At 40.7% G+C, this 18,520-nt stretch overlaps 1 protein-coding gene across 3 annotated transcripts in view; it reads left to right on the top strand.

Moving 5' to 3' along the window:
• SPATS2 (spermatogenesis associated serine rich 2) overlaps nt 1-17,899 on the top strand; it is a 148,380-nt gene extending 130,481 nt beyond the window's left edge. For all 3 annotated transcript variants that reach the window (XM_086713488.1, XM_086713489.1, XM_086713490.1), the window contains 5 exons: nt 7,361-7,419; nt 10,954-11,063; nt 14,008-14,110; nt 15,386-15,600; nt 16,664-17,899. In XM_086713488.1, coding sequence (XP_086569614.1) covers nt 7,361-7,419; nt 10,954-11,063; nt 14,008-14,110; nt 15,386-15,600; nt 16,664-16,975 — 799 coding nt within the window. In that variant the 3' untranslated portion in view covers nt 16,976-17,899. The remainder of the gene's footprint in view (nt 1-7,360; nt 7,420-10,953; nt 11,064-14,007; nt 14,111-15,385; nt 15,601-16,663) is intronic.
• The last annotated feature ends 621 nt before the right edge of the window (nt 17,900-18,520 follow it).

Genomic DNA, 18,520 nt, shown 5'->3' with positions numbered 1-18,520 from the left:
TCTTAAAATAAATGAATCATTATTAAGGTTTGAAGGACAGGAATTTACATTGGCAGAAAGGATGGGGCTAGAATACTGCCATTAGGAGATCTGATCTAAGCAAAGGCATAGAAGGGACATGTAGGGGCTCCGCCTGGTATAGCTATAGCTAAGGGGGCAGTAGTTGAAAGTAATATGGGAGGAAGTCAGAGACCAAGGTAAAATGAGAGCATAACAGCAGTTCTTTGAAGTAGAAGTAAAAGTCATGTAACTCTACCAACTTAACTTTCTGTGTCCTCTTGTGTCCCCCATCTGTATGCACATATAATCTTAATAGTTGTAATCATAGTGAGTGTACTTTTGTGGTATATTCTTTTCATTTAAAGTTTTCTTTGATTCACCTCTCTGTAACTGCTTACACTGTGCTAATATGTGTATGTGTTCATTTAAGAATTTCTAGACAATGGATCTGGTATATATAATGATTTACCAAAGTTAATATGAACATATTTTACTAAATGGATATTCTGCTGGAACTGAGAAGTCAAGATGAACACAGATATTTGAATAATAATTTCTGCTGCTATTTATTGAGCCATTATTGCATGTCAGAAGCTTTTATGCACATGTTTCTAATCTGTATAACTATTATACCCAATTTATAGATAAGAAAAGATGGGCACAGTAAAAACTAATTTGCCCAAACATACTTGGTATTAAGTGACACTTTTCTACTATACCCTGCTTTCTTTTTCATTGTCTTATCAGGTATCTCTGTTTGCCTTTATTTTTTAGTCTTTGCCTTTCTAGTCTATATATGTCGCCCTTTAGACATTACTGTCATAATTTGAGAGAGAGGATAAAAAAACACAGTTTTAAGTGAGGATGTAGCCAGCTACTCTCTAGATGGCTTAACACTAACAATTTTTCCTTACCAACTAGAAACTTGAACAATAAACTCCTTGGTAATCTAGATTGCTACTGGTTCTTTTTTTCCTAAACATATTATAAAATATCATCGAGTCATATGGTCTATAATATTACTTCAGAACTGAGATGCTTTTGACCACTGGAAAAGAACAGTCCCAAAGGAACAGCTTATATTCACATCCTAATTTCTTAAAAGCTACTTCAGACTCTTAAAATATGAAATCGCATGTCTACATGCTTTGTGAGGACTCCTGATTTGATAAGATCCAAACATGATTTAATAAGCTAGTTCTTTCAGTTAACTTTACCACTGTTGTTCAACTCTGTGTGATGACCTGACTTACTGGTCTTTTTTGTTTTTGTTTTGAGCCTATGCACGTGTACCATACTCTAATAAGGCCAAGTGCTGGGAGTATGGAGTTCTACAAAGCATATGAAGCATCATTAATTTTCTGCTAATAAAAACTACTGACTGTTCCCTCTTTTGATTGTTTTTTTTTTTAATTTTTTTTTAACGTTTATTTATTTTTGAGACAGAGAAAGACAGAATATGAGCAGGGGAGGGGCAGAGAGAGAGGGAGACACAGAATCTGAAGCAGGCTCCAGGCTCTGAGCTGTCAGCACAGAGCCCAATGCGGGGCTCGAACTCACGGACCGCTAAATCATGACCTGAGCTGAAGTCGGCCGCCCAACCGACTGAGCCACCCAGGCGCTCCTCTTTTGATTGTTTTTATGAGAAGAGGGAAATGTCTTCAGAGAAGTAAAGGTGTTTGCTTTGGCTTTGCTTGGATTTCTCCTTTGATTGGCTAGAGGTGTTAGAATGAATAAGTTTTAGGTTTTCAGCAAATATAATCAGGTACAAATATTTTCTAACATTAGTGAGTGGTTTAGAGTATTATCTCTTGAAATAGTTGGCTGTGGAATTGCCAGAGATGTGTTTCCATTATAACATTATTTTCTTTAAAAAAATTTTTTTTTTTAATGTTTATTTGTTTATCTTGAGAGAGAGAGCTCACGAGCAGGGAAGGGGCAGAGAGAAAGGGAGAGAGAGAATTCCAAGCAGGCTCCCAGCGTAGAGCCCGATGTGGGGCTTGAACTCAAAAACCGTGAGATCATGACCAGAGCTGATGAAGTCAAGAATCGGATGCTTAACCGACTTGAGCCACCTACACATCCCATAACATTGTCTTCTAATGCAGCAACCATAAACAAATGATAGTTAACATTTTTTTGGTACCAAGGAATACTGAAGGCAATAGCTAGAATCAATAATCTTCATGTTAAATGCATTAATTAAAGGGCTTGCTTCAAATGATGGACATGTAAGATATCTTAGAGATATGAATAGTACTACAGGCAAAACTATTCTGAGCAACTAAATAAATTACATAGAAGCTTTAGAATAAATTAAACAAATGTGAAGATAGTAAAAAGTCCTAGTAAGGAAGGAAGGCAATACAGAACGTTCAGACATTTACCAGTCTTTTCCCTTAGTGGCAGTGACAAGTCATCTAAAACCATCTTTCAGGGGCGCCTGGGTGGCGCAGTCGGTTGAGCGTCTGACTTCAGCCAGGTCACGATCTCGCGGTCCGTGAGTTCGAGCCCCGCGTCGGGCTCTGGGCTGATGGCTCAGAGCCTGGAGCCTGCTTCCGGTTCTGTGTCTCCCTCTCTCTCTGCCCCTCCCCCGTTCATGCTCTGTCTCGCTCTGTCCCAAAAATAAAAAAATAAAAAACGTTAAAAAAAAAAAATAAATAAATAAATAAAACCATCTTTCATGACTGAAGAAATGATGTGGAAATTCTCTACACTGTTATAAGGCACAGGCTTAATAAGACCTAGTATCTAAGTCCCCGCAATATTTAGCTGAATTTCATTAGCAGTTTCAGAATCCAGTGTATCAGATGCTGATTATGGTGTATTTCCATTCAGGAAAACCTTGAGACAACAACTGCAAGCTCAGTGTCCTTGTGTATTGGCACGAGCAAGGTAACAGAAAGTCTAACTGTCTGAATGAGCTTTTCATCACTCTCTGAGAGGACTCATTGCTTGCAGTTATGGCCTCTAAAAACTGTTACCTCAAACCACAGGTACTTTTGAATCTCTTGGCCACAGATCTATATGAAGACCATCGTTTAGCTGAGGAGCAGATGAAAAACTTGAGCTTAAGTTTCCGCATTGTTAGAAAGCAATATTACGATAAACTCTTGTTTTTAATCGTAAAAAGAAAAAGCCTCTGCTATTTATCTTTATGCTTACCCTACTGTCCACTTTTGAACTCTTCCCACCTTTTCTATTTGTGATGCACTTATTTCAACTTTTTATTGTGAAAACTTTCAAAGAGACAAAAGACACGGAAGGATGGTACAGAGTGTGTGTGTGTGATGTGTTTTGGTGGAACCATTTGAAAGCTGCAGGCATTATGACATGCCACCTCTAAAATGCTTTAGCATTGATGACCTAAAGATATGGTCATTCTACATAGTTGCAGTACATTATGTGATGTACTTTTAGGAGGCAAGTTATTATTATATTGCTTTGGTCAGTCTCGGCCTATCTATGGCGATGCTCTCAGCTACAAACGCCTGGGGGGCATTCACCTGGGCTGCATATTACTTGTAATGAGGCCATATTTGAGCTAGCGTTGTGGCTGGATCAGCCCTGGTGGTTCTTAGGATTGTAAGACACCTCAACAATTGCCATCAGGGATCTTGGAAAAAAAACAAGCTTTTATTACTTACATGTCCTAGAGGGGACATGGCACGTCCAGTGCCATACAGCACAGGGTGCTTAAATAGAGCCCAGACTGGGGTTATGCCTTTATTGCAGGTGATGGTGGGTTACCTAAGGTTTTGTGGGTTCATTCTTTATTGGTGAATTTAAAACATAAGAGCAGGAATTAAAGCGTGGGAAGGGAAAGTAGGGTCAGTCAAGTTATATGGGTCACTCAGGGCTTTCTAAAAGAGGAACTTCCTGTGTGGGGTAGCCTGACTTTTTATTGTGCAGCTGGCAGTCTGTTTATCTGAGATGTCTTTGAAATGGAGGTCTGGACAATCAAAGCTTAGTGTCAGGCACTTAACATTACAATGACAAAAGCTAACTATCAGGCATTTATATTTTAGCATTTATTCGTTTTTGTGCTTTTCTTTAAACTTTTTACTTTTTTCTTTTTTAACATTTATTCATTTTTGAAAGAGAGGTGCAGAGAGACAGGAAGACCCAGAACTGGAAGCAGGCTCCAGGCTCTGAGCTGTCAGCACAGAGCCTGACGCGGGCTCGAACTCACTAGCTGTGAGATCAAGACCAGAGCTGAAGTCGGACGCTTAACCGACTGAACCACCCAGGCGCCCCATATTCATTTTTGTGTTTTAAAGACTTGTGAAAATCTTCAGGAAAATTGCAAATGTTCATCGGGCTTTTCTCTGAGAAAATATCCCAACAGCCTCGGTTAACCAGTAGATTGCTCTATTTAGTACTTGGCCGACGACATAAGACCTTTTGTAGGTATTATCAATAGATGGCAAGACAACAAACAAGAAATAGAAGCACTTACTGCTTTTTATAGTGGGGTTTTTGGGCACGAAAATATGCACTTTTTTTAATGGCATGGGCAGATGGTTGTCCATACACTGCCTCTGAATTTCTTACGATCACCAGTGAGTCAATCAAAAAACAGACTTTATTTAAATAGATTCCAGTCGGGGCGCCTGGGTGACTCAGTCGGTTGAGCGGCCGGCTTCGGTTCAGGTCATGATCTCACGGTCCGTGAGTTCGAGCCCCGCATTGGGCTCTGTGCTGACAGCTCAGAGCCTGGAGCCTGCTTCAGATTCTGTGTCTCCCTCTCTCTCTGACCCTCCCCCGTTCATGCTCTGTCTCTCTCTGTCTCAAAAAATAAATAAACGTTAAATAAATAAATAAATAAATAAAAATAGATTCCAGTCATCCCTACAGGGGGAAAAAATCCAACACAGTGTACTTCGTAGCTCCTACTGCCACAGAAAAGTCTGATTGTGATGGTGCAGAATTTTTTTTCTTGCTAACCGTGTCATGTGACATTCTACTTTTTCATAATAAAGATTGTAAGCTGCAAAAAGCTTACTTGTTTGCGGAAGTCTTAATAAATATTTTACAAGCTTTGCCAGAGACAAATTTGTCATCTGGTGGACACAGCGTCTGCATCTTAAGGTGATTCAGCAACAGAAAGGAGGTAGGGTTAAAATTGAGGCCTGGCAGCTCCTGTCTCAGTTGTGCTTTTGTTTTGCTTTTAGGTATTCCAAATGCTGCTAGAGTACTCGGAGCAAAGTATTGCCAAGGTTTGGAGAATGCTTTCTTAGCAGAGTATTGCTACCCTACAATAGTTGGACCTTCTCTCTTGTCTGGTGCTTCTGGATTAATATGCCATCCAAATTTGTTTCATTACAAGTCTGTTTATTAACATCATGCATAATGATTTTTTTTGTTGTTTTTTTTTTTTTTAGAGAGCATGAGTGTGCACGTGCACGCAGGGGAGGGGCAGAGAGAGAGGGAGGGAGGGAGAGAGAGAGAGAGAGAGAGAGAGAGAGAGAGAGAGAGAACGAACACCAAGCGGGTTCTGCTCTGTTAGTATGGAGCCCAGGGTGGGGCTCAAACTCAGTGAACTGTGAAATCATGACCTGAACTGAAACCAAGAGTCAGATACTTAACCAACTGAGCCACCCAGGTGCCCCACATCATACATAATTCTTATCAAACCTGTGTTCTCTGGCACTTCATATAAAGGAATTTGCTCCTTGAGAAAATGACCCTGCCTTATCTTTTTTTGTATACCTCACACTATAGTCCCTGTATTAACTACTTTCTGCTAACATCACTAAATATTGAGCTAAATTGAATCAGCATTCATATATATGTATACGTATATGTTTATGTGTGTGTGTATATATGATTAGTTTTACAATCAGAAACAAGAGTAGAACTTTTATTAACCTTGTAGATCTATTCCTTTGCAAAAGGGGAAATCAGAATGAATAGAAAATTCAAAGAGAGTTGGAACATTTCATGTCTGGGCAAGTATCAAAATTTTAGATTTTTATTTCACCACTGAGTAAAACTGATACGGTAAGGAAAATTACTTGTATCCAGAGGTTGCAGACTAGGGCAAACTACTGTCTTGCTATATGTTGAAGGTAGTGGGCTCTTTTACAAGAACATAGAAAGCTTTACGTGCCATTTACATTTGCAGTGGAGAAAATTCTCAGTACCCATTTGATGTTCATTTTCTGTAGAAAGCCTATCAGAAACCTTTGATTTCATTTTTTCTGGATTATTAAATGTTTACCTGAAACCAGCACAATGTATATATGTCTTTTAACTACTCTGCCTCCTTAAGACTAAAGTGCCACAAACAAAAACAAATGAGCAAAGGGAAAAAAGAGAGAGAGAGTGACAAACCAAGAAACGGACTCAACTACAGAGAACAAACTGATGGTTACCAGAGGGGAGGGATGGGCTGACCAGGTGATGGGGATTAAGGGGGACACCTCTTGTGATGAGCACTGGGTGATGTACAGAATTGTTGAATCAAGGGGCGCCTGGGTGGCTCAGTCAGTTAAGTGTCCAACTTTGGCTCAGGTGATGATCTCCAGGTTGGGTACTTCGAGCCCTGTGTTGGGCTCTGTGCTGACAGCTCAGAGCCTGGAGCCTGCTTTGCAGTCTGTGTCTCCCTCTCTCTCTCTGCCCCTCCCCTGCTTGTGCTGTCTCGGAAAAATAAAAATAAATAAATAAACAAATAATAAATAAACATTAAAAAAATAAGAATTGTTGAATCAAAAAAGAAAAAAAAAAGAATTGTTGAATCACTGTATTGTACTCCCAAAACTACTGTTACGCCGTATGTTAACTAACTGGAGTTTAAATAAAAACTTTGACAAAATAGACTAAAGTGCCAGTGGACTTGGTGCAACTGTGGTAAAGTGTTGAGAATATACAAAATCCTAATGGTGGATAAATTTACCATGCCCTAGTACGGATATTGCCTGGTAAAATGTATTAGAAGCAAAGCTGTCTGATTTTATAGACCAAATTATAAAATAAAAAATATGTGACTTTGTATGTGGAAGTACACAACTTCCAGAACTTTTGCTTTAGCACAATTTAGCTAGAAGTGTTCTGTAGCTCGCTACTGCCACCTACTGGTTCTCCATTCTTGGACTTCTAGCTACTGGTTTACTGTAATACACAGAAATAAAAGGGAATTAAAGAAAAAAAAGAAATAAAAGGGAATCAGGTCTATTTATTGGAATCATTAAAATATCCTTTGCTGAGGGTAAGACAATTTTTATGTGGTCCACACAGGGTTTACTTTGTAGTATACTTTCAGTGAACCAACTCATAAGTCTGTCTCCTCTGTTAACAATGTGCTATTTCTGTTTGAGTTTCTGATCAAACCTTTTTTCCCTTTGTCATCTTTTCCTAGTTTAATGGATCGAGAAGTGGCATTGCTTGCTGAAATGGACAAAGTGAAAGCTGAAGCAAGTAAGACTGATCTGTAGTTAAAGCTATTACCAATTAGTAGGTATCTGCCTTTCGACCCTCATAACAAAAGCTCAATATAAATGTCACTGTAGGAGTTTATATATTCATTTGAAGAATCTTGAGAAGCTGTACTGCCCTGGCATATGAATCCTGTCAGGTGAAACAACTTTACAAGAATCTGGTTTTTCATATTTTTGAATGTTAATATTTTGAATGTTCAATGTCTGAGGGACTGCATCATGGTATTTGCCACCACAACATCATCTTAGGAAAATAAAGTATCCTTGCCAGGTGCCTGGGTTTTGTCTTATTTTGGGTTTTACTTCCAGTGATTGAATAATTCCATTGGGTTTTTTTTATTCTACTTGGAAAAAAAAAATGTTTGGCATAATCAGAGTTAACTTCACCAGCTTGCCCACAATTTAGTGTATGCATCACTGTCATTACCTGTCTGAGAACTTTCTTGGTTTTCTCAATTTGTAGAACAGTCTTCACTCAGTGTCTTAGATAGAAGAAGTCAATGAAATGAGGGTTTAGGATACCATGACCAGGATTCCTTGAAAGCTTACTAAAATAGATTCTGGAGGAATAGAGTCTAACTTGGGTAATTTGTGAGGTTTTGTAACCAAAGAACAAGATACCTGTTTTTTGTCATTCCTGTTGAGGGTTAGGTACAAGATACACAGCTGTATGGAAAGAAGGGAGTATCTGTTACAGCTTCTACAATGGCATTGATATGGGCTTTTCAGCAGCAGGTTTGACCTTCATGCTTTGAATGCTAGATTTGTAATTTGGAGGGTTGTTTCTTTTAACCTGCTCTCAGACTGGTACGAATGGCAATAGGTCGAGGTGATGACTCACAATTAAACCATTTGTGTTTATGCTCATGGGCCAGAGGAGGCACTGAGCTGAGTTCTCTTTTGATCTATTTTGACCTGAAATGTTGAACAGGTGCTGTCCACTGTTTTTCAGAGGTGAGATTCATTTAAATTGAGTGGTATATCCTGAAATTTCTAAATATGACCATTTCGGTCCATTCGTGTACTGTGTGTTCTATTTTGAGCATAAAGTTTCAAATAAAGCTAGTAAGAAGACATAGTCCTTACTTTTGAGAAGAAGGTGCTTTTTAAAAATATATCTTTTATAGAAAATGCCAAACATTTCAAAATGGCTGATATAATTAACTGCTACCGTCCAGCTTCAACCAATTATCAATTCATGGCAAATCTTATTTTATCAAATTAAGAGCTACAGTTTTACTTAATTTTGTCAGTTGTATATCTGTATCTCCTTTCTCTCATGCTAAAATTCTGGATCTCAGTGTTAGTAAATGTAATTATTCATTTACCAATACTATCAAGAAGGTGCTTCTTTTTTTTCTTACACGTTTAATAGTTTTATTAATTTATATGTTCATAGTACTTCACAGTTCAGAGTTTTTTCATTCATTTCTCTATGATCTTCATATTACCCTTATGAGGTAATTAGGTTTTCCTTTTTTTTTTTTAATAAATGAAGAAATGAGTCCTTTGGAGAAAATGTGGCTTGTCCAAAGTTATGTAATTGGGTCCACTGATTTGTGTGGAGGTCTTGACGTGACACATTTCCTCCATGATGGGATCTGTAGTTTTGTCTTAGAATCCTAGAATGCAGATTCCTGAGAGCAAATGGATTTGACACAAAATGGCAGACAGGTTTTATCTTGGGAGCCAGACCAGTAGATCATTTGTAACTATTGGGCCTTAGTGTCAAGAAACTTTTGTAGGCATATCCCTCACTTACTGGGAAAGTGTGTTCTTATTAAGCTCATGTGGGGAGGGCAGCCCATGGGTGGCATATCCGTGACAATCAGGCTAATAAGTAAACTTGCTAAAGGCATTCAACTCTCTGGAATACCTGATGTAGCTCTCGGAAAATTCTAGTTATTTTCTAACATAAATTTGGCTGATTTCTAAGTGGGTTACAGGATTCTATGTATAACAGTTAGGAATTGAGTTTGACTGCATGCAACAGAGTGGCCTAAATAAACGTGAGTTTCTTTCTTTCTCTCATGAAATGAAAAATCCAGAGGTAAGTGATTAGGGCTGGCAGGGCATCTCCAAAATGACATGAGGGACCCGGGCTTCTCTGTCTTTGTACTCAGCCATCCTTAGAGTGTACCTATGGTCAAAAGATCCCTGCTAAGGCTCCAGTTGAGGAGAGGCAATATGTTACATGCTGGCTAGGACTCCTGTAAACCTCGCCCTGTGAGTTCTGCTTAGATCTCAGTGACTAAACCATATCACATGACTGTCTTATCTAGCAAAGCCAGGAAATGTAGATTTTTACCTAAGCACATTGGTACCCAAAACACTGGACTTCCGATAGGAAAAAGAGGAGAATGGATATGCAGTTGCTAACAGTCTTTTTGCTACTGTCCACCCCTCAGCTACCCGATATCCTCTTTTTTAAAAAATGAGAACACACTCCCCTCCTCCTCAATGACAACACCTCCAAAGTCTCATCTAATTAGTATATTTAGCTGAAAGTCCAGGGCTTCGGGGTCATTTCAGATCTTTCAATAGATCTGGATATGGCATGTTGTGGTCTGGGGTCCCATGAACTAAAGGAAAAGTTAAATGCCCCTTCCTCCAATATTATATAAAGAAGAGTATAATTAGAGTAAAAAATTCCCACCTGGAAAAGCAATGATCAAATTGTACTGGGCAGGAGTAGCAGAATCCCTGGCCTTGTGGCAGAGAAAACTCCTTCGTTCATATGGCAGCACCTAGTTCTGCTTCCTTGGAGGATTTCTTTGGCTCACATCCTCTGTAACCCCTGGTTCTCTGCTCTGAGAGATTTTTTTTTTTTTTTCATATTGTCTGTTATCCTCTGTGGCCATATCTGAGTTATACATCTGGGAGCATGCCAAAGATTATACTTCTTAAAAGGCTGTCAACAGCCTAACTATCCACCGTTAGGGGACTTAGTAAATAATTGTAGTATACCTAAGTAGTAGAAAACCATGTGGCTGTTAAACAGTGAAGGAGAGCCAGCGTATTAATAGGCAATGAACTTCAAGTATGTCAAGTAAAAATAGCTTAGGTAAAGGAAAGGACCACGTATATGACATACTCCTATCTGTAAGGAGGGGAAAGAAGGGAGAGAGATATTTGCTGTCAGAAGTAGGGGAATGCTTTTACTTTTCATTTTATACCCATTTATTCTAGGTGAATTTTTTTTTACCCTGGGTACCTATTTCTGTTTTAATTTATATATTTCTTGATTAAAAAAAATTTTTTTTGACTGGAAAGAGAAGAAAGAGAAATGACAAATGATTTATGAGTCTTTATGATTCATAAAAAGTGTTTACCATTTAACTGCCTTCAGAATCCCTCAAGAAGCTGGAAACTGGACCTTTGGTATTTTCATTTTCTGGATGGGTGGGCAGCTAAGCCTTTGGCTGTTCAAATATGTACTGCAAGGCCCATATTTCCAATTCTCCTTTATCCTATTTAGCAGAAGATAAGAGTCCTACTCTCTTTTCCTCCACAGTGGAAATTTTGCTCAGCCGACAAAAGAAAGCCGAACTTCTAAAGAAGATGACTGATGTGGCTGTTCGAATGTCAGAGGAGCAATTGGTTGAGCTCAGAGCTGATATCAAGGTAAAACTTCTTTCTCCTTTCTGCCTTTCTTCTTACCCTCAGGGACTGAAGCAGCAAATCTCCATAATTCATCGCCATATCTAATATATTGAACTCATGATCTTCCCTTCTCAAAGCTAACCGTCTTCCATGTTCCCTTTCTCTGTAAATGGTACTGTCATCTATCCAGGTGTCCAACCTGGAAGCCTTAGGAATTTCTCCTTTCCCATATTAAATCTGTCAGCAGACCCTGTCTGTTTGACCTCCTCCCAAATCTCAGATCTGACCTTTTCTCTTCAATCTTCACCACCACCATCGTGATCCAGCTACTGTTGTCTCTTACTTGCTTCTGTAATGGCCTCTTAACTGATTCCACCCGTCTATTCTGCCACTGCCCTGCCCTCCGAGCTCTCCATATCTGTTCTCACACCACATTAAACTGCTTCAAACCTCCCACTGCTTCTAGGATAAAGACTGTAATCCTTAACACGGCCTCTAAGGGCTCTGCAGGGTCCGGCTCTGCCACCATCTTATTTCACACCATACTCCCCTTGTTCTCTGGCCATCTTTGCTTCTCCTTCCCACAAACATAGTCTCTTCCCTCCTGCTGGAGGGCTGTATGTATGCTTTTCGATCTGTACAAAACGCCCCACCCAACCAGTCCCAGCACACAGATAACTGACCTGCTCGTCCTTTTAACTTTCATGTCATGCCCCCTATCTTGTATGTTCATAGCATAGTTATCATTTTATATGCATTTGACTGATCTGTCTTCCCAACTAGATTGTGAACTTTACAGTGGCAGGAACCAGTGTGCCTCCAGTGTCTAGCATAGTGCCTTGGCATGTAGTAGGGATTCAGTAAATATTGAAATGGTTGGTTGGTTGATTCTGATTTTAGAAGAGAAAAATTAGCAACTTGAGATACTGATTGTATTGTATCTGTTTGTGAAGATTACTTAGGTTCGACATTCATGTATTTTAAATTGTTAAAAAAAAATTTTTTTTTAATGTTTATTTCTTTTTTGAGTGGGAGGGGGGGAGAGAGAGAGAGACAGACAGAGCACAAGAGCAGAGAGAGAGAGGGAGACACAGAATCTGAAGCAGTCTCCAGGCTCCGAGCTGTCAGCACAGAGCCCAACAGCAGAGCTCAAACTCTCAAATCGTACCGTGAGATCATGATCTGAGCCAAAGTCAGACGCTTAACCAACTGAGCCACCTAGGCACCCCTCATACATTTAAAATTCTTGTATAAAGAACAATGTTTCTGAGACTAAGCATGGAGACCTGAGAGACGTTGGGATATTTGTGGGTAGTTGTGGACACTGGAATTCTAAATAATTGTTTATAAACCGTTAGCTGTGTGAAGAAGAGTTGGCTGTTCCTACTCCTGAGCCCTAACCTCTGCTATTTCTGAACACATGAGACTTCTTGCCATACTTAACAGGAACACTTGCTGCACAGGCTATATAACAGCCTTTGTAAAATAAAAACCTAGATGGGAAATCATCTAAGACCTTCCAGGTATCCTTATCATCCTGACCCAGTCTTTCACACTCAGCCTTTCACTTCTCCCCTTAGACGCTATTGGGGTGAAATAGCAAAACGATGCCAGTATGAAATTACCATTTCTGATTAACTAGAACTATAATACTAAAAATTATAGAAAGTCTTCTTCACTGACATGAAGATGCCAGTCAGTCTTGTTCAACTATCTGGGAGAAGCCGGAAACCCCTTTGGAATTAGATGAGAATCCTGGCTCTCACAGGATTCATCTGTTCTCCTTCCCACGTGGTTGAAAAGCTGCTAGAAATATTTCTGCAGGCTGACTAAGGATCTGTTTCTCTCCACATATTCAGTGTACTGAAGTGGGTGCTGTGCAATTTAAATGTCTTATTTCCAGATCATGTTATTTCCGTCATTCTTGTTATGTCTCTGGCTCAACAAACCCTAGAATTTGTTTCAGAATTACTCTCAGACTGATATTACATGTCTGAAGCCCCTATGTTACAGAGGTTCATGTGCTTTCCTGAGCCACAGTGTACTCTCAGGACTTCAGGGTTCACAGGGAATTTTGATTTCTCCTTTACCATCTACTGCTTCTAGATCCATCCCAAGGATTCTGATGTTTTTGATTATACCCCTTGAAAATCCAAAGTGGAATTAGACCACCTGCTAGAAGACTGTTCTGAGGAGTTTGATTCTTGTAAATGATATGTAGGCCTTTAACTTTTCCTTTTTGCCTCCTTTTCATCTGGGGGTGAAAAAAAAAAAAAAAAAGATTCCAGGCTACTTTGGAAATTGTTTATTGAAAGACACCCCCAGAAGCACTTTATTCCTGACATGATAGTTATTTTTGACCCAAGGGGTTGGTTATGTCTCAGCTCAGTCTGCTTAAAAGGATTAAATTACTTGCAGCATAAACCCTTCTCATTTGCAAGGTTGGATTTTCACATGAATGATTTTCCATCTCAAGAAGTTGTCCCCACTTCAAGGACTAACAAATCCTACTTTATAAAGGGATGAAGTGGGTTGCCTAAGGAGGTTCCTATTAAAGAACACCAAGCCCTCTATTTACATGGAATCATTGTTGTAACGTAGGAGCATTTTTGCTGCCTCTGCTTCTGTATAAAATGGAACAATGTGGAGAGTAGCCAACAGTGGAAAGATGGCCCTCTACTGGAAACTTTTTCTTCTTTCTTTACAATTTCTCTTCATCATCTCTGATGGGCTTTGGCCATCAGGTAGCATTTCATAAAGCTCCCCAACAGACTTACCTTTGAACCTTAGGAAAATGGCTGAATTCCATCAGTCACCTGGCATAGGCAATATGATGGCCATTTAGTAAAATTTGAAGCAACAAAAAGACAATGGAAAATAGTTTTTTTCATCTGTTTATAAGAAGCCATGGATTCCATGTATACCACCTGTCTCACCTGGAGGCTTTTCTTTGTCCTTTCTCCAGCACTTTGTTAGTGAGCGTAAATACGATGAGGACCTGGGACGAGTAGCTCGGTTCACCTGTGATGTAGAGACGCTGAAGAAGGACATTGAGTCATTTGGACAAGGTAGGATGGCGAGAGATTCTGGGCGCTGGAGATGGTGAGGAGGGGACTCCGTCTCCTGATCTGAGACTAAAGTTTTGGCTTGGCTTCTCCACTGATTCTGCTTTAATGCCTCTTGTGTTTTTGTTTGCTTTTGTGAAAAGCAGTTCTGAGATACTTAAGAAGTCACAGGATGCAGATTCTTTGAGCTTAGAAGATGGGCATTTTCTGGCTCCCTAAATTTGCAATGTTATTTTTTCATCCTTTTCTGCTGGGTTGAGTTGTGTGTGATACATAGTGTAAAGAGCGGGAGCTCTGAGTCAGACTGAGCTGGAATCCTTGCCTTTACATTAACCTCTCAGAACTTTATTTTATTCCTCTCCCAAATGGAGATAATAACACCTACCTTTCCTGGCGCATAATAGGTGCTTAAATAATAGCTTTAAGGCCGGGGGGCGGTTTCCTTAAGGTGAGAGCTTATAGGGGCACACCAGTCAGACCCTGAGCTCAGCTCCTTTGTCCTTTCTCTGTCAGTATAAAAGTGAAAGGTCGGACCTAGAGCTGTGATTGTGAACTCAACATTAGACCAGACTTAAAACCAAAAAAAAAAAAAAAAGTAAGGGGTAGTTTTAAGCCATTGAATTCTGACAAAATTTGAAGTGAATATATTACTATTTTTCAGATATTTTGAGTTGAGGATTATTTTTGCAGAAAGAACCTTGGGAAGATACATGTTTATTATAAAGACTAGTTCTGTTCATATTTAATCCTGATTATTTATACCTTGCATCATTCAAATTTTTAAAAAGGGATTTAGCTTTCTATTTACCTTTTTCTTTCTTTGTGAAGTCTGTACTTCAGAATGTTCCTTCATAGGAAACTGAACATATGGCCCATACTATTGTTCCTAGGCTTAGTCAGCTGCTGGAGCCGCAGCCAGGAGTTTAGTAGGAAATGCCGAGAAGTCATGAGTTGGTGGGGGAATGACTACTCCGATCTTACACTGTTCTCCTGTCTCTAAGAGTTCCTTTACAAAGCAGTGGGGGATTCACTAACTGGAATTTAAATACAAACTTGAAAGGAAAAAAAGAAAAAAGCAATAGGGATTTGGAAGGAGTGGAGGAAGAGGGCAAAAGGGAGATTTTGCTTCCTGTTGCTTTTTTATAAGCTTATCTTTACAACTACTCCAGTAGACAGTTCTTTGTCCCAAATTGCTTATCGTGAAGTGGAGAAATAGGGAAAACCTTACCATCGTGCTCTTCTGTCCTATGACAACCTATTTCTCCTATTTCCGTCCAGTGTCCCATCCAAAGAACAGCTACTCAACCAGATCCCGATGCAGCACAGTTCCGTCTATGTCCTTGAGTGGTCCGTGTGATGCCTCTGCCGCTTCCTCTTCCACCTGTGCCTCTGCTCCCAGCCTTACAAGTGCTAACAAGAAAAACTCGGCACCAGGAGAGACTCCTGCACCCATAGCAAACTCCAGTGGCCGGCCCTACCAGCCTCATCGAGAGGTAACCTAGCTTCCACACCAAGCCACTTATAGAGAAAAGTTACCAGACTGTCACAGTTTAATTGCTGACAGCTCAGTACATTACCTTCCTCTCTTTATGGCCATTCCACACCTATTTTGAATCCCTCCAGCCCCAGTTAGTTCCAGAGAAAGCATTTGGTACTTCTGTTCCAAACCACCAGCTAGCTTAGACTTCCTGTTGCCAGGACTGCTGACTTTCTGATGTTGGCGGGAGTCCTAGCTATTGTAGGTAGTATCGCCTGGTAATTAGTCACTGTGGGAGTCATGCACCCATCTCGAGGTAGATGAGTACACAGTGGCAGGTTCACCAGAGTGCATCTGAAGCAGCAGCTCCCTAGGAGCACTGCGTCGAATATATCCGGGAGAGAAAGTGAACCTGGTGGGGTGGAGGGCAAACACCAGAGAGTTGAAGCATAATCCAGAGGTTCTTTTCTTGGTTTGAAGAAGATGCACAAGAGCAATCCAAGGCAGCGCTGTTAGCAATCCTGCAGAACTGGTATTACATTGGAAGTGGAGGACAAAAATAAAACCACATGCCATAAGCTTTCTGGGTTGTAATGTGAGAGATGTCCTAAATGTCACAGCAGCATGATTTAATCTATGCTTCATAATGTATAGCCAAGCAGATTATAAAGACGTTTATTTTATTATTCCAGGTGTTCATTATCTTTACAAATGGCTTACAGTCCTCAGAGTTCAGGCATGTGATAAGATACTTGCCCAGTCAAGGGCTTGTAACAGCCCAAGAGTGTTCTTTCTTCCTCCTTAGCTTTCTTTTTGTGTCCAGGTAAAGAAAAGTGAAGTCCTCTTCAGTGGAGAGCCTAGGGATGAAAGCTGGGGTAAAATAGTGGAAGATACATTAATTCTGGTGTACTGGCTAAGTTAGATTGGCTGACAGAATTCTGGGAGTCTCAAGAGAGAGCTGAGTCCCAACTATGGGATACCACAATTTAGGCTTTAAGAATACTCCTGTAAGCTGAACTGGAACAGACAGAGTGCCATAATGCCAGAGTTCTTTGAACATTGTATTCTTTTATCCTCAGGTATTGCCGGGGAACAGACGAGGAGGACAGAGCTACAGGCCACAAGGCCAAAAGTCAAATGACCCCATGAACCAAGGGCGACATGACAGTGTGGGTCGTTACAGAAATAGCTCATGGTATTCATCTAGTTCCAGGTATCAGAATGCTCCATCCCAGGCATCAGGAAACATTAGTGAACGGGGCCAGGCCCACTCTGCAGGGACCAATGGAACTGGAGCCAGCATGGAGCCCATCCCCCCCAAGCCCTCATTCAAAAAGGGGCTCCCCCAGCGCAAACCTAGGACCTCTCAGCTTGAAGCTGTGAACTCTTGAAGGCAGCTCCAACTGGCCTCTCTCCTCTATCCCACACAATTCAACTTGGTAACTGGACTTTAGGAAACTTATAGTTAGATGTAATAACAAAAAGAAGTTTACACATACCACTTTTTATGCCATTCTGAATATTTTGGGATTCTTCTCTCCTCATTTCCTCTTTACCATTTTTGGAGGGGAAGCTGTTTTTTCCCTTGACCTTTCCCAATGGTACGGATTGAGTCTGATTGGTCACTTCCACCAGGAATCACAGGCAACCGATGCCAGGTTTCCCAAGGGTAAGCGATGTTCTTCCCAGTGCACCCGACCTTTCAGTTCCCCGAAGAGGCCTTCCTCAGCAACTCCCTACTGTTGAGGCTCTCAGGAGGAGATGGATCAGAACTAGTCCAGTTGCCTTTGCAGCCTAAGCAGAAGCGATATGTTCCTGGCAGGTTCCCTCTACACAACAGTATAACCAGGAAAGGCAGAGAGGGGATTGTGTACTACACTGAATTAGCCAGAGAAGCGGAAATTTAATTGGTAAAAAGGAAGGAACGCTGGGAAACATTTGAGAATCTGCCTCTGTTCCCAGAACATGCCTAAGATTGACACAGTCAGGTCAGGGTTTTAGTCTCCTGCTTGGCGCCATAGCTTAATCTGCAGTCTCTTCAGAATGCCCAAAGCCTCGTTTCCTATGGCCTTAGACTGCAAACCAGTCTAGGGAAGTCTGTGGGAAAGAAGCATTTAATTAAAGGAAAAAAAAGTGTTTCTTTGTTTCAAGAATGCTTGAAGATTTTTGTTGTTATTCTCCCTTGTTCCTGAATCCTATTCTTATCCTCAACCAAATTTATAGCAATATAATTAGTGTTAATCTAAGGTGTTACCCATCAACAAGTTGCCAGTCTTTATAGTTGGAAAAATAAAAACAACTGCATAATGTTCCCACATTTGTTTCACAGCAGCAAATGACTTCATTTCATTCTCTGGTTTCCTTTGGGCTTCATGGGGTAGAAGTCACCCGGACAGCTTGTTCGGGGCTTAAATGAGGATGTCAGAGACCTAAGTCATTTGTCCACTGCTTAGCTTCGGAACCAGAGGAAAATGCGGAAGCCAGCATGAGCAAATGCAGCTGTTCCTTGTGGGGAAAGATTCCTAGTGTAGGGAACGGTGACTTTCCAAAGGAAGCTTGCCGGTTGAGAAAAACCACAGCTGCCAGCAGCTCTCCCAAGCAACCCCTCTCCTCCACTGCCTGTCCCTTGACAGGAGTAGTGAGTGTAACGGTATAATTGAGCTCCTGCATGTAGCAGGTGGCAGTGGGGCCAGACCCCTCACCCACCCCCCTCTGTTGATTTAGCAACAGCAGAGCTTTTTCTTTCTCCAGCATTTGTTCTCCCGAGTCTGAAGCCCAGACTGTAAGTGGCAGTGGTGCAGAACTTAGCTGCCTCAGGGCTTCCCTTGGCTCTTTGGCTGAAGCTGAGCTGCCAGGGTTCAGGTTGGTTGAACAGATTGAAAGAGGGAGAGAGAGAGAGAGAGAGAGAGAGAGAGAGAGAGAGAGAGAGAGAGAGA

Source organism: Puma concolor, chromosome B4 (genome assembly GCF_028749965.1).
Source record: "Puma concolor isolate L17-30 chromosome B4, mPumCon1.1.hap2, whole genome shotgun sequence".
NCBI lineage: Eukaryota > Metazoa > Chordata > Mammalia > Carnivora > Felidae > Puma > Puma concolor.
The sequence above is the reverse complement of the archived record's forward strand: the minus strand, read 5'-3'. Positions and strand labels throughout refer to the sequence as shown.